Source organism: Lepidochelys kempii, chromosome 5 (assembly GCF_965140285.1).
Source record: "Lepidochelys kempii isolate rLepKem1 chromosome 5, rLepKem1.hap1, whole genome shotgun sequence".
Taxonomy (NCBI): Eukaryota; Metazoa; Chordata; order Testudines; family Cheloniidae; genus Lepidochelys; species Lepidochelys kempii.
In genome coordinates this window covers 73,428,058-73,443,324 of record NC_136384.1, presented here as the reverse complement: position 1 = coordinate 73,443,324, position 15,267 = coordinate 73,428,058, and the positions used below count along the sequence as shown (strand labels likewise).

At 39.3% G+C, this 15,267-nt stretch overlaps 1 protein-coding gene across 3 annotated transcripts in view; it reads left to right on the top strand.

Annotated features, from left to right (window-relative positions):
* The window catches only part of TRIM36 (tripartite motif containing 36), a 51,426-nt gene extending 36,492 nt beyond the window's left edge, over positions 1-14,934 (top strand). For all 3 annotated transcript variants that reach the window (XM_073344730.2, XM_073344731.2, XM_078852849.1), the window contains exons 4-10: positions 2,534-2,680; positions 4,240-4,335; positions 6,473-6,726; positions 8,242-8,366; positions 10,288-10,581; positions 10,921-11,218; positions 12,620-14,934. In XM_073344730.2, the coding sequence (XP_073200831.2) occupies positions 2,534-2,680; positions 4,240-4,335; positions 6,473-6,726; positions 8,242-8,366; positions 10,288-10,581; positions 10,921-11,218; positions 12,620-12,974 (1,569 nt within the window). In that variant the 3' untranslated portion in view covers positions 12,975-14,934. The remainder of the gene's footprint in view (positions 1-2,533; positions 2,681-4,239; positions 4,336-6,472; positions 6,727-8,241; positions 8,367-10,287; positions 10,582-10,920; positions 11,219-12,619) is intronic.
* The last annotated feature ends 333 nt before the right edge of the window (positions 14,935-15,267 follow it).

Here is a 15,267-nt window from a genome sequence, read left to right as displayed (position 1 = left end):
TTCTTTCTCTCTCCTCCTCCTCTGCTGCTTTCTTCCTGCACTCTTAGTGGTAGCAAAAGTGAGTCCCTGGCACAATTATGTGGTAGGTGTGTGGTGGAATGTGTGGTTCCCATGTTGAACTTAAAACCTAAACTGTGTAAATGTCCCCATTTGATGACTTTGGTCACAACTGCCGTCCTTCCAACATAAGACAGCTGGAGAGCACGTAACAATCATCTTTGTAGCTTATTAGGTCCCTACAAACACCAAAAATATTGCTGAATTTGTGTAGTTCTTGTGTCTGTGTACCCAAGATAATGTAGTACTGCTTTCTTAAAATATTAATCTTCTAGTTCAGATATTAATCTTCTTTAATTTGGTTCACTATAGGCTGAAAGGCATGACTAATTTGGTCCAAATATGTATGCGTTAAGTAACTGACCTAGAGAAAATGTAAAGTACTTATAAAATCAGGGAGGCAAATAGACTTACAGGTTTGGATTTTCTTTTTATGTAAAGATTTGCATCATCTGGAAGTTTTATGCTAACAGCTACATATTTTCTATTAGCAGCTCTTTTAAAAAATATATGTTTAAGCTTAAGCAGGACTCTAAGGTTAAAATCTAGTCATGGTTCTATGTTCTAGAAAGTCAAGGCTTAGCAGCAAAGCTGAGTTATAGTTCTGCAGAAGTTTTGTGTAATTTGAAACCAATTAATGTTCTTTCACATTCTCTTGCTATCCAGACTACTCTAGCTGCTTCTACTTTGTTATAGTTATTTAATCTTTCTCCTTTAGAGAAGCAGACTGATCCAAGTTTAGTGCAGATGGAAAGCCTGAAATTATTAAAAATTCTGTTTTTAGTATTGTACAGTTAATTAACTTAATATGATTTTTTTTAACAAAATAGTCTCCAAGATTAATTTACATGAAAAAATTAATAGTATTCCTGCAATCTGACAGAAAATCCAACAGAACAAAACTATATAATCCAAATAATAATGTAAAATAGGTAATTGAATGAAACAAAACTTTCTTACTATCCTTTTTTTTTTTTTACTTGTAAAGACTTTGTGTATGTTGGGAAGAAAATCTCACTCTCTTTAAAGCCCAAGTGGTGGTTTTTTGTTGTGGTGTTGGGTTTTTTTGAGAGAGGCATTTTACTGATGATAAAAACATTTTTACTTGTGATGTCCATTTTAAAAAAAAAAAATCTTTGGCTCTCTAGACTTAGTAGTCTGATCAATAATCAACAAATGTTATTTAACTCTCCTCTAATACAGGATATCATTGCAGCAAATCCTTGTCATTTATCTAAGTTCAATAGATGTTCTAATTTCTTAAAAAAAAAAAAAAAGACTTCTAGTGACTGACGTCTTTCTGAATTCTTCCATATGTTCTGATGAGTATAACGATTTACAAATATTAAGTTTTGTTTTTTAAAGGATTTAAAGCTTAAACCAAATCTCTCTTTTGCAGGCAGAGGTAGTAAAGGGGAAGAGAGAATGATTTTGGTATGTTGTGTGCGCATATGGTTGTGACATAGAAGAAGCAGCTTTGACAATGAAGATAGACGTTCTTGAAATGTGTTGTGTTTTTTTTTTTTAATACAGTTTAATGACTATGGCTTAAACACGTCAAATTATTCAGGCATCACTCTCAGAACAGACCAACATAGCTACATTAAAGCTTTTGTGATGGCCTTATTGAGGGATGCCAGCACTTTTATGTAAGATTAAATGTGCACTTGCATCACATGCTTTGTTAGGCCATAACTTAATGTGTGAAGTATTAGTCCTCTAAACAACGTTCCCAGTCATCTATTTGATTAATTTAAAAGCAGACTTGATAGCACTTGGTGATGTGTGTGGTGGGGATGAGAGAAGCATATACTATGATTGTTCCTGAATTGAGAGAAGGACAAGATAATCTTCTAGGTTTTTTCCATCTGCACCTTGTTAGAGGGCTGTAACTTTCATTTGACTGTAGTATGAGACAAGATGAGGAGTAGAAATGTGGTCTGTTATGAAGGCTGGGCATTCCTGTAGAAAAATGGCTTGTCTTCCAAACAGTGGCTGCTAATGTCCTTATGAATTCAATCCTCATATTTTGAGGTTTCTTTAAAGGAATGTTATTAGGGCTTCCCTTCTTTTTGCCAGCCCAATAGTCTGTAACCATAGAATCCTGAATATTCATACTTCTAGCCTAATGAAATTGTCTCAGAAGCACCTTGGTAAACAGGTTGCCCTCTTCAGTGAAAAGGCTAAAGAAGATCAAAGTTGATACTTGGAATTCAAAAGTAAAAGTTTGCTTCATTTGAGGACTGCACCCCTTGCTCATTTCACCTCTGTTCTTCTATTCACAGATCACTGGGTAATATTTCTTTTCCCCCTCCTGATATCACTTGCAATGGATTATAAATAAGATGAATGTAAATTACTTGAGTTTGCACTAAAGTCCATGAACTATGGGATTGGTTTACTGTTATACTGTATCTTAATGAGCTGTTAAATGTTTTTTTCTGAAATACAGTTGCATTCTTATTATTTTTGGCAGATCTTGATGTGTCCAGAACACGAAATGGAGAGGGTAAACATGTACTGTGAAATTTGCAGAAGGCCAGTGTGTCATCTTTGTAAATTGGGTGGGTCTCATGCAAATCATAGAGTAACAACCATGAGCACTGCCTACAAAACTCTAAAGGTAAGACTAAATGTCATTTCAGTTTGTCCTAAGAAAGCAGTGTAAGGTATTGCATGTTATAAACACTCCCAGGCTTCTGCATTTAGAGAATGTCGTAGTTAATGGCTTAACCATGTGGCTGTTGCACAACAGAACATGATGATGTAACTAGTTTCTTCAATCATATGAGTGGGTGTTAATGTCTATCTAAAACAATAAACTACATACTCTGGCTCATTTAAAATTATAATATGTTTCCGTTAATGCTTCTTTTAGCTCACTGTAAAGTACAGACTTCAAAAAAGTTAAGAACATGGCACTACTGACCAGTTTAGTTCAGCCCACTCTAGCTATTCCGGTAAAACAGTCTCTTGTCTTATGACTTGGGGAGGAACTGACCTAAAAAAAACAAAGGTGCAAATGGAATTTCAAATGATGAAATTGTTTCTTAAATAGTGAAAAGCAAATGTGTCTGACAGCTGAAGCAGGTTCTAGAAGCCTAAAAGAACCACAAGTTAAATTAAATCAAAATTGAACTACTCTGCATATATGTAGAACTGTAGAGCAAACTTGAAATATTTTTTTTCCTTTTTTGTGGGGTAGGGAAGTGGGAGTGTTATTTATCTGAGCTACGTGGTCTAGGATAGGGTTCTTTTTTCATTCAGTGTCCAGCACTGGCTATTTATGCCACACTATCCTTGCAGTATTTCCAACTTTCTGGTTCTGGTGAAAAATAATGAGGTACAGAAGCAAAATATTCAGAAACTCCAAACAGCTCAATCTTAATTAGTCTTGGAAGATTTTTATTGGTAACTTTTGGTTAAAGTAAAATTCACCGTGTACACAAATCAATGCACAAATTTCCATTGATGATGATCACAATTTACATGTAGGCAAAGAATGAAAAATGCTCCTTGGAAACTTACTAGAGTTTAATTTAAGGACAGTTTGTATTTTACAGTTAAAAATTTAACTTTTTGAATCTTAGTGTTTACTGAAATTAAATTATTATATGACACTCCCTCCACCCCAGGAATATCCTGCAACTGTGAACATTTAAATAGATAAAAATAGAAATGCTTAAAACTAAATGTTGATAGTTACTAAATAACATAAAAAAGTCAAATTCTTCGAGCCCTAATCATAATTACTTTAGTGTTTTTAAGATCTTATTTATATAAATGAAATATAAATTTATTAGTAATTATCACAAGACCTTAAATCTCACTCTTCAGGGTATGAGAAAATTGATTTCTAAGGTTGGGAAGAAATGTCCTTCGATGGTGTATGGTACAGTATAGCATGAACTTAGGTGCATTATAGAGATTTTTCACCTTCTTTGGAAACATCTGACACTGACTACAGATCACCAGGTAGAATTGATCAATGACCTGTCGTTCCTGTAATCTGTTGCTTATATATAATCCATGGCTGGCTGTTGGGTTTCTGTAAATAGGTAAATTTAACTGAACAACCCAAATTGAGTATTGGATGTCTGTCTTGTAGATGACTTACGTGCACAAACTGCCAATACAGGTATATTATCCTGTTTTCTCTAACTTACTATTCTATTTCTACAGGAAAAACTTTCAAAGGACATAGAATACCTCATTAGTAAGGAGAGCCAGGTGAAAGGTCAAATTTCTGAACTGGGTCTTCTAATGAAAGAAACAGAGGTAGGAATAACTTATTGGTCAGATTTTGTTGTTAGACATTCATTCTCATTCTCTTTCTCTCTCTCAAAAAAAAGGTTGTGCTCTTATGTGTTTTCTCTAGACTGTCACATTCTATCTACATTGTAAATACAAATTGTATATGTTCTGCAAATTGGGATGATGCTTCAAAGTAGAACGTTACAGTGTGAGTGACATTGTACAAAATAATCAAAAGTTGCTTGGCTGGAGTTAAAGTACTAAATTAATATCTGATCACATCCAGTGATGAGTTGCCAAAATCTTAACAACGAGGGGGTCGTTGCCCACCCCTGCCCCCCCCGGGACGACTGCCCCCAGAACCAGGCAGGAGTGTCTCGTGGGCCACCGTAGTGGATGCCCATCCCGCCCCTAAGAGCCAGAGGGACCTGCCAGGGGGCAAGGTGGGGAGTCCCGGAGGTGCTTACCTGGGGCAGCTCCTAGGAAGCATCCGGCAGGTCCCTCTGGCTCCTAGGGGCAGGGGAGCGTAGCTAGGGGTTCCCCTGCATGCCCCGCCCCTCCGGGTTACCTGCGGGTGGTGCGGGTGGCCCTCCTCGTGCCCCCCCCCCCAGCTCACCTCCGCCTCCTGGGCCTGAGTGCGAAGCTGCCGCCTGCTTCTCAGCCCACCCTGATTCGCGGGAAGCCTAGGGGGGCGGAGAAGCAGAGCGGGGTGGTACGTTCAGGGGAGGAGGCAGAGTGGAGGTGAGCTGGGGCCAGGGGTGGGGCAGGGAGCTGCCAGTGGCTGCTCTGCACCCACCAAATTTTCCCCTTGGGTGCTCCAGGGCTGGAGCACCCATGGAGTCAGCGCCTAAGGCGCCGCTTCTGGCCGGTTAAATTTAGAAGCCCTTTTAGAACCAGTTGTCCCTCGTGGAACAACTGGTTCTAAAAGGGCTTCTAAATTTAGCAACCGGTTCTAGCAAACCGGTGTGAACTGGCTCCCACTCACCACTGATAACATCCCCTTATGCTATATATTTTTCAGGACAGGGAATGTGTTCCAATCTGCATTGGGTCCCCATTGAGCTAGAAATTTATAGGTACTATGTTCTACAGCTAAATAGAAATAATATTCAGTGACTGTCCTGCAGAGAAGGAACTTGATCTAATAGGTCTCTTCCATCTTAAATTTTAGTTAGACTATAATACAGTCAAAATCAAATTTAAGGAAGTAACAGAATGAGAAAGTAGGAAGTTCAGGCTGGGAACAAAGCTTACACATGAGACATAAGGGGCTGAGAAGAAGCTGGTATTACATAAGCAGAGAGAGTTTTCAGAGAGAATGGAAAATATAATAGGTCCAGGAGTTTTCACTTACCATATTTTAGGAAATCCAGCTTTAGTGTCTGTCTTGGGGAAATATATAAGCTTAAAGAGCCGCTGACACCAGGAAATTTTTAAAAAATCATGTTTCTACTCTCATATAATAGAAATAACTCTCCATTCACATGGGGAATATATGTGAATATTAGCTCTAAGGAAACTTCTTAGTGTTCTCCAGGGCTTAAATTATTCCATTCTCAAGTGCATTTGTTGAGCTGCCATCACAAAAGTTGTTCACAAATCAGTTTAAATCATTGTGGGATGATGTAGGTGGAGAAATGCCTTGCATTGGTTCAAGGGTTTGCAATGGATGAGCAGAGAAGCATTTTCCTGTCTACTCATCGAACTACATTAGAGTTGTGAAATTGCCATGACAATTTCCCAACTCAGGCACAAAATCTACTCTGTTGCTCTTTATGTTGATGATGAAAGTACTGGTTTCAGAGTAACAGCCGTGTTAGTCTGTATTCGCAAAAAGAAAAGGAGTACTTGTGGCACCTTAGAGACTAACCAATTTATTTGCGCATAAGCATGTGCATCCAATGAAGTAAGCCGTAGCTCACGAAAGCTTATGCGCAAATAAATTGGTTAGTCTCTAAGGTGCCACAAGTACTCCTTTTCTTTTTGATGAAAATACTGACGTCTGTTTTGCCTATCAAAAATTATTTGCCGTGAATGAGTAGAACTTTGCAATGCTGTTCTGAAAATTTTTCATAAAACATCCTATTGCTTCCCATAAGATTTCACAGTACTACAGAATGAGTTCTTTTGTTTTTTAAATGCACTTTGTATTTTGTAATAGTGCAATGGTGAAAGAGCTAAAGAAGAAGCATCTAATAACTTTGACACGCTGTTTGATGTTTTGGAAGAGAGGAGATCAGCTGCTCTGAGGGCAATTGAGACGTCCAAGAATTTAAGACTAGAGAAACTCCAAACCCAAATGGAAGAATATCAAGGACTTCTGGAAAACAATGGTCTTGTGGGATATGCTCAAGAAGTACTTAAAGAAACAGACCAATCTTGCTTTGTTCAAACAGCAAAACAGCTCCATGTTAGGTATTTAATTATCTTACGTTATAAAGAGTGTTTTAAAAGTTTTGTCTTATTTCTATCATATTTTTCACGTGTATTAAGATAGTGCTGTTTGTTAAATAAAATTTTGGATGTAGCTGATGCTCATTGTATAGAGGTTAATTTAATGAGCTCAGTCTTACTGAGGTGGCAATTCTTAAGTTGCATCGTAATATAGGAAACAATTTATGGAGATGAAAAGTCAGAAATTCATCCCTTGCAAAGCGACAAAGAGGAACACTGTTGGATGAATGTATATCCCGCTGTTGGCGGGGAGACTATATCATGAATTTGCAAAGGGATAGACTTGATGATCTAATAAGTATCTTCTGCCTCTAACCTCTTTGATCCTAAAAGCTGATCTCCATTAGTGGTAATGAATATTCATCTTGTTCTTTAAGCTGCTTTTGTGGAGGCATATTTACACAAACTGAAATGTGTAAACAGAAATATCAGTTTTAATCTGTTACCTTTTTAGATTTCTCTGTCACGGTGTACAGTGTTTGAAGTTTTTGGGTGAAATCCTGGCTCCACTGAAGTCAATGGGAGTTTTGACTAGGACAGCAGGACTTCACGCTTTGTATTTTAATACTATTTTTGATACACTCCGGGTCAGATTCACGAGAGAGATGAAGGTGCTTTAAAGAAAAGTTAGGTGCCTAAGACCAACATTTTGACACCACTAGCATTCACAAAACCCCTCTTCTGTAGGTGCCTAAGTTCCCATTGTGTCTAAGTTTCTGCTGGTGGGTATAATGCAAAGCCACCTAAATCTTGACAGTACCGAAAAATTCGGTACCTAGCTCACACTTAAGTCCCGGTGTTCCTCTGCCTATCCCTTCTTGAAAGGCCCAGTCTGGTAAACATGCTGCATCTGGCCTGGAGTTAGGCATCTAACTCCCTTTTGTGGGGCAGGGCTTAGACCTTTCTCCTTAGCATTTGCTGTCAGCTAGCTTAGGTGGCTGCCTGCTTAGCATGCTGGCTTCTCTGAATCCCTTCTTAGGCACCTAACTGTCCCCATATATTGTATAGGGAGTCTGGGTTAGTGAATTCCTCTAGGTGCCTATTAGGAAGCCTAAAAGTTAGGTTATGCTGTGCTCGGAGCCTAAGAGTATGTCTACACTGCAAAACCAAAGAAGACCTGTAACAGTGAGTCCCAGAGTATGGGTCTACAGACTTGGACTCCTGCCCATAGGGCTAAAAATAGCAGTGTGGGCATTCCTACTCGGGCTGGGATCCAGGCTCTGAAACCCAGTGAGAGGGAAGGGTCTCCAAGCCCACCTCCAGCCTAAGCAGGAAAGTCTGTGCTGCTATTTTTTTGCCCCATAGCATGAACCTGTTGACCCAAGTTCTCAGACTCTTTGCCACAGGACCTTTTTGGCTGTGTAGACATACCCAAAGTCTCATTTTCCGCCCCCGCCCCTTGTAAATGTAGCCCTACTTTGCTAAATTATATATCTATGTATCTTTTCTCTCCCTTCTCCCTCCCTGCCATTTCAGAATTCAAAAAGCTACTGAATCTCTGAAGAGTTTCAGGCCAGCAGCTCAAACTTCTTTTGAAGACTATGTGGTGGATATAACAAAGCAAGAAGAGGTTCTTGGAGATTTGTCCTTTTACTCCAGTGGTAAGTTCAATAAAGGGGGTTGTTTTTATTACCTCTCTCCTGAGTTGTGACCCTGGTGGTGGGCTAGCTCTGACGGGAGGCTAGGCTTAGGTAGGATTCCCAAGCTCTTCAGACCATGGCTGCAGAGTTCCTTGAGGCGCCTCCCAAAAGCTGTTTTCCAGCAGAAAAAAGCTTTTTACGAAGACAGATTTCTGCACTCCCAACAATATGTTCTGAAACGTCAAGCTTCTCAGTCTCGTAGCTCCATGTTTACGAAGGGTGTGACTGCCATAGCAGCACGCCTGTGGTGCTGCAGCTGTGCCACCATAGTGTAGATGCTTCCTAGACCAATGGAAGGGGTTTTTGCATCAATGTAGTTAAGCTACCTCCTTTGCGAAGCAGTTCCTATGTCACGGAAGAATCCTCCTATTGACCTAGCTGCGTCTACACCAGGAATTTAGGCCCTCCTAACGCTGATTAAGGCTGTGATTTAGTCAAGGAGGTCATGGACTCTGTGACTTCTTCCACTTCAGCTATCAGCAGCTGAAGTCAGAGCTGGCGGCAGGACTGTGTGGCCCCACCCTGCAACTGGGGCTGGATGGCTGGAACCAGTACCCTGTAGCCCCTGCCCCGTGGCTTTGGGGGGAGCTGCAGGCAGGCTGTGAGCCCTGTTTAGGAGATGCAGCCAGCTCCATAGCAGGAGCTGTGTGGTCCCCATGGCTGCGCTCCACCCCAGTCCCCCGGCTGCATCCTAGTCCCGTGGCTTCTGTCAGGGGCTGCAGCGGGGACCATGCACCCCCCCTCACATGTTCCAGGGCTGTCTCACATAGTGTCTCTCCTCTTCTCCTCCCCTCCACCCCACCCGGGGCTTGGTAGGGGCTGCAGGTGTGGCCGTGCACCCCTGTTCCACAGCTGTGGCCAACTCTGGAGCGGGGACTGTGCAACCTCTGCTGCGTGTCAGCCCTGCAGCTGCCGCAGGGGCTATGTATCCTTCCCATGGCTGCCTCCAGAGCTTGGCGGGGGCTGCAGCCAGGGCTATGCACTCCTGTCCTGCAGCTGCGGCCAGATTTGGGGCAGGGGCTGTGCGTCACCTGCTGCAGCCACTGGAGCCGGGGCTGTGCCCCCTGTTGGTTCTCCCCACCACCCTCACCTCCCTGATTCCATTCCTCCCCCCTTTAGCCCTGCTCCAGTTATTTTTTAGTAAGGTCAGGGACAGGGTCACGGGCTCCATGAATTTTTGTTTATTGCCCGTGACTTGTCCGTGACTTTTACTAAAAATAACCATAACAAAATCTTAGCCTTAACTATGATGCCCTGGGTGCAAAATTTTTCACAGTCCTGACTGACATAGCTTGGGTCTAATTTTTAAGCATAGACTAGGCCTGAGAGCATGAGTGGAACTCACTGCATGTTAAGACTTAGAATCGTCATAACACAGAAAATGGAAAAGTATTATTAGAGAGTGTGCATAGCAAACTTCAGTTTTGGGTAAAAATGAGATACATAGAAATGTAATGTAACCTGGCACATAGAACTACTTTACAAGTAACCACAATAATTGACATTTGTGTTTAGAGGTATTGATACCAAAAACTATTTCAGTAGCTGTTTGCTAATGCACTTATACCAGGATTGTTCTTTGATGGTTAGAAATATCTTTTAGACTGGCAATAATACTTGGTCTAACTAGAAGTTTTTGTGCCTTGCACAACATACATAGATTTTTTTTTTTAAACTTTCTGTAGTTTCTTGACATTTTAAATATATGGAAAAGGAATACTGGAAACTTTCAAAATGAGTACAGAGAACATGTCTTTCACCATGGGAGGAAGAACTTTCCATTACTTCATAAGCCATTTGTACACCAGTGATATGTAAAACTAATACTAATTGCTGTTTACGTACAGAATTTTTTTTTTCTTGTATCTTATGGCTATTTCAGGTCTAGATGTACCAGAGATCAATGAGGAGAGGAGCAGAATGTATAATAAAGCTTTGATCTGTTGGGAACATCTAGTGAAGGAAGATTCAGCTGATACCTATATCCTTGAATACCGTAAACTTAATAGAGAAGAGGAGAATGCAACATGGCAAGAGATTGAAGCCTGCAGCAAGAGTAAAGTCATCTCTGACCTTGAAAATAACAGCAGCTATGCCTTTAGAGTCAGAGGATATAAAGGATCTATCTGTAGCCCCTGGAGCAGGGAAGTTATTTTACACACACCTCCAGCTCCAGGTATACCAAGTTTCAGTTAATCCATAGACAACTGAATCAATATACAATGCCTCCAGTTTCTCTTTAACCTATGCCCATTTTCAAGTAAATTTTAAATTTACAACCTGCTGTCATCCTTGTGGTGCATGTGAATGAATAAATAAGTATTGCATTTATTCATGAATTAAGGTTGAGACTAGTTGGCAGTCAGCTATAAGAGTTTTACTCTGTCTTGTATTGCACTACCAGTAGTTTATCTCTTATGTTAGCGCATCTTAGAAAAATTGTAAGATAAGTACAAAAAAAACTCATGGTAAAATATTGACCTAGTGTGAATTTTTTGTGTTTTGTTTTTTTTAGTCTTTAGCTTTCTTTTTGATGATAAATGTGGCTACAACAGTGAACGTCTCATGCTGAATCCAAGGAGAACCTCTGTGGAAAGTAGGGCTGGATTTCCTTTGCTGCTAGGGGCTGAACGTATCCAAGTGGGGTGTTACACAACTCTGGACTACGTCATTGGAGACACTGGAATCACAAAAGGGAAGCACTTTTGGGCTTTTCATGTGGAATCTTATTCATACTTGGTGAAAGTGGGAGTTGCATCTAACACTAAACTACAAGAATGGCTCCATAATCCCCGTGATGTAACCAGCCCAAGGTAAATGTGGTAGATCTTTGTATAACATTTTTTTAAAATGAGTGAATCTTTTTAAATAAATTAAAGGGACATCTTTCCATTTGGTAGAATTAAGAGTTGACCTTACCTCTAATTGGTTCCAATTAGGTTAGCTTCAGCAATTGTGTGTGGGGGTGGAGGGGTGAAAGAAGAGATGGGGAAACAATCTAGGGAACCTCTGATTTAAAAAAAAAAAAATTACTTGACTTCCTGAGAAGCTAGCAATTAATATTGGTGTCTAAATTATCCAAAACCCTAGTTTGTCCCCTGGAGACAATTGAAGTATATAGGTGTCTCACCTTACATAGCTTTCCATGACTTTTCAGATATTGCAAGTGTCCAGGATATCATAGGCTGTGGTAAGAAGGCTTCCCCAGAGTTCAGTGGGCCTGTTAGGTCGTGGAATAGACACTGTAATAATGCCCGTGACTTTTTTTTTTTTTAATAGTCTACTTTAGTGGACCTCACCATCCCACTGATTGCAGGCATAGCACTGCACTGGAGTAAGATTTTCTGGCTTGGTAGCAGTCAAGGGGCAAAGTACAAATGAAGGACTTCCAAATATATTCAGTCACAACTGTAATAATCATGGATGCATCTACCGTGAGATGGAGAATCCATGTGAAGAAGTGTTATACATTCAGGGCACTCTGGTCCCTCCAGGAATCAAAACTTCACAGATAATGCTGTACGAACCAGAGCACTGCAGGAGGTTTGTGCAATATATCTTGCAACCATGCTACCTGGACAGATTTCCAAATGGTCTTGTGGACAAGGAAAGGATTGGGAATCAGGAGCTCTGGATCTAACTTCTGGCTCTGCAACAGATTGTCTGCAACCTTGATCAATTCATGACACTGGTACCAGTTTCTTTTGCTGCGCCAAAAGGATAGTACTACTTTACCTCACAAAGTTCTTGTGAAACTAAATTCACTAACATTCAGGTGAGGTCAGAGACTATATACTGATGAGCTCTATGTGGAACTCTTTAAAATAGAATGCCTAATTTCGATAAGATGCACCAGTTCTGAGTTGTCAACTCTGGCAAGACCCCTTCAGCCCGATGAGACTTGCTCCATCAATCTTCTATAAAAGCCAAAAATCAGAAAACCCCTAACCAATCTCTGAGTCAGTGAAGGACTAGCAGAATTGTTTGGTATGAATGCTGAGCAGTGTGCACCATGTGAGGAAGTTCAAATTCAAAAGTTTTCCTCCCAATGCTCATAAAACAGTTTGAGATTGGACATCCATTTTATGAGCCTCTGTTGCAGAGCCAGAAGTTAAATACAGCATTATCTGCTTATAAAATACTTCAGTTTAAAATAACTGAAAGCATTCTGACTTTGATTTGTTCATTGAGAAAATTGTGCTCTTTGATTCTAGATATGAACAAGACAGCGGTCATGACAGTGGGAGTGAAGATACCTGCTTTGACTCATCACAGCCTTTCACATTGATTACTTTAGGCATGAATAAATTCTTTATTCCCAAGGCACCTACTGCTCCCAAAGATTCTGCAAATAGAATTCTTCCAATGCCATCTTGTATAGGAATCTGCCTTGACTGTGACAGAGGCAAAGTTGGATTCTATGATGCAGACCACATGAAATGCCTCTATGAGCGCCAGGTAGACTGCTCTAGTACAATGTATCCAGCCTTTGCATTAATGGGGAGTGCAGGAATTCATCTTGAGGAAGCCATCACAGCAAAGTATTTGGAATACCAAGATGATATATAGTGCAAATATCTACTGGTACTGTTTTTGAGATGAAAAATGTGAGCAGAAGGATCTGCCTTAGCATTAAGTCTTGATTAATTACATCATATCTCCTAAGTGCTTTTGCTGCACTCATGCTTTTGGGTCATTTTTTAATCATAGAAACAAAAATTGTTGGCCAACCTCTTCCGCCTTTTTACCAACTTATATTGGCCATAAGGACATTCTTCCAGTCGCCCTCCTGCCTTTCTTTGATTGTGTGGTGAAACTTGCTCCTCAGAGTTTGATTAGCAACCTAATTGTCTTTCACGAGCTGGAAACCTGTTGGTTATATAATTTATATCCTTACTTAGCTGGCTCTGCTGGTTTCACTTTTGTTTTTTTTAATGGAGTCAGGGCCCACATAATAGTGCATTTATTGTGATTATCTTTTATGCGTCCTTTTATTTTAAAAGAAGCTTGTCTGAATGAATTTGAGTGGTCAAGCATTTTTGTAACTGACTCATGAGCACCAGTGCGGTGGATTTTTCTGTGCTAAATAATGTTAGCACCAATAGAAAATGCAAAGCAGTAGGAAATCAAAACTGCACTAAATAGGTTATATTTGGTGTGGGTGTGTGTGGGGGGGTAATTATTGTATCTGATATACATTTAGATTGACTATAAGCTAAAATTATGACTTCCAGAAACTGGTGGATAACTGTACAAGTGGTAAATAATGAGGTTCTTAAATATCCCTTACTATCCCAGGTTTTTAGTATGGACTGTATAAAGTATATTTTTAAAAGTGCAATTTGTCTTGAAACATTGGTCTTCAATGTCTATGAAGCTCAGTTATCTGCATGTAAAATAATGGCTCCTGGTCTTTTGCTGGGAAAAAAACGAACTGGCACAAATGATAAAATACATAAACAACTTTTTAATTAAAAAATCAGGTCTTTCTGTTAATACATGTTTTGTAAGTTAATGTTGTCTTCAATAAAGGATTGTTTTTGGTAAGAATGTGTTAGAAAAATGCACTGATCACATTTGAGACATTCTTTCTTTGCCTTAATGTGTCTGTTTAGCTCAAACATTTGCTTGTTGTTGTATTAAAATTTTTTAACGTTGCAGTGTTTGTATGTTTGAAAGCAGTTTGTGCAAAAATGGTGTAAATATCTGCACTGTTACCATAGCTCATAAGAAACATGCATCTCTAAAATTGAAAATATTCCTGAAATATAAGATATTTAATAACTCACTGTTCTTGTTTGGTTGTGATTGTCTGTCTTGATGGATGTAAAGAGTAAATATGTGAAGTACATTTATTAAGTATATAGTATTTAAGTAAATACTTAAATGGAACCTGAAAATCAGTGTTTTTATTTTTATCCAAGATTGAGGGTATTAATCATTCTGGATCATAAACCTAAATGAATGCAAGGTAATGTTAGTTTTATTTGAGATTTGCCACATATGCCAGAACTTACTTATTAGATAGTGACTAATAAATAGACTACTATAAAAGACCAATATGCCTGTCAACTGAACTATGATCCAGCTTCTGACATTGCTATTATATGCATCTCCTCATTATTTGAATTAAAAATTGTTTTGCACTGGGAATTACTTGAATACTTTGGACACTTTAATACAGTAATAAATGGTGCTTGCTCCTTCAATGTATTAAACAGAAAACATACTACCTTGACTGTACAGAGGCAAACCGTTTTCCATTTTTCACAATAATTGAAAAAGTGTCATCTTCTAAAAACACAGTTCAGTGACACTTGCCTATCCAAATATTTTGAAACTAATTTCTTGCTACAAAATAGCACTTTACAATGTAGACAAAGCTAAGAATTGTGTGGTATGTTTGGATCATTATGCAATATAGCTGCTAAACAAACAAAACTGTTGGTGACTACTGTGGTCTGCAAAGTTCTATACAGTATAGGCGTAAATCATGGAAGATGCTTTTCTTAAACATCGAAAGCTTTAACCAGAATATATTTGAACAAGACCTTCTTGTTCTTAAGTGTAAATGTAACTTCACTTTGGTTTTGCTTTTTTAAAATAAAAACTGAAAAGTAATGTAGTTGGGTGATTCACATTATTACATTCTAGTTCTTAAGCATTTTGCTGTTAAGATGTGGTAATTTCTTAGGGTATGTCTACACTACGAAATTAGGTCGAATTTATAGAAGTCGGTTTTTTAGAAATCGGTTTTATATATTCGAGTGTGTGTGTCCCCACAGAAAATGCTCTAAGTGCATTAAGTGCATTAACTCGGCGGAGCGCTTCCACAGTACCGAGGCAAGCGTCGACTTCCGGA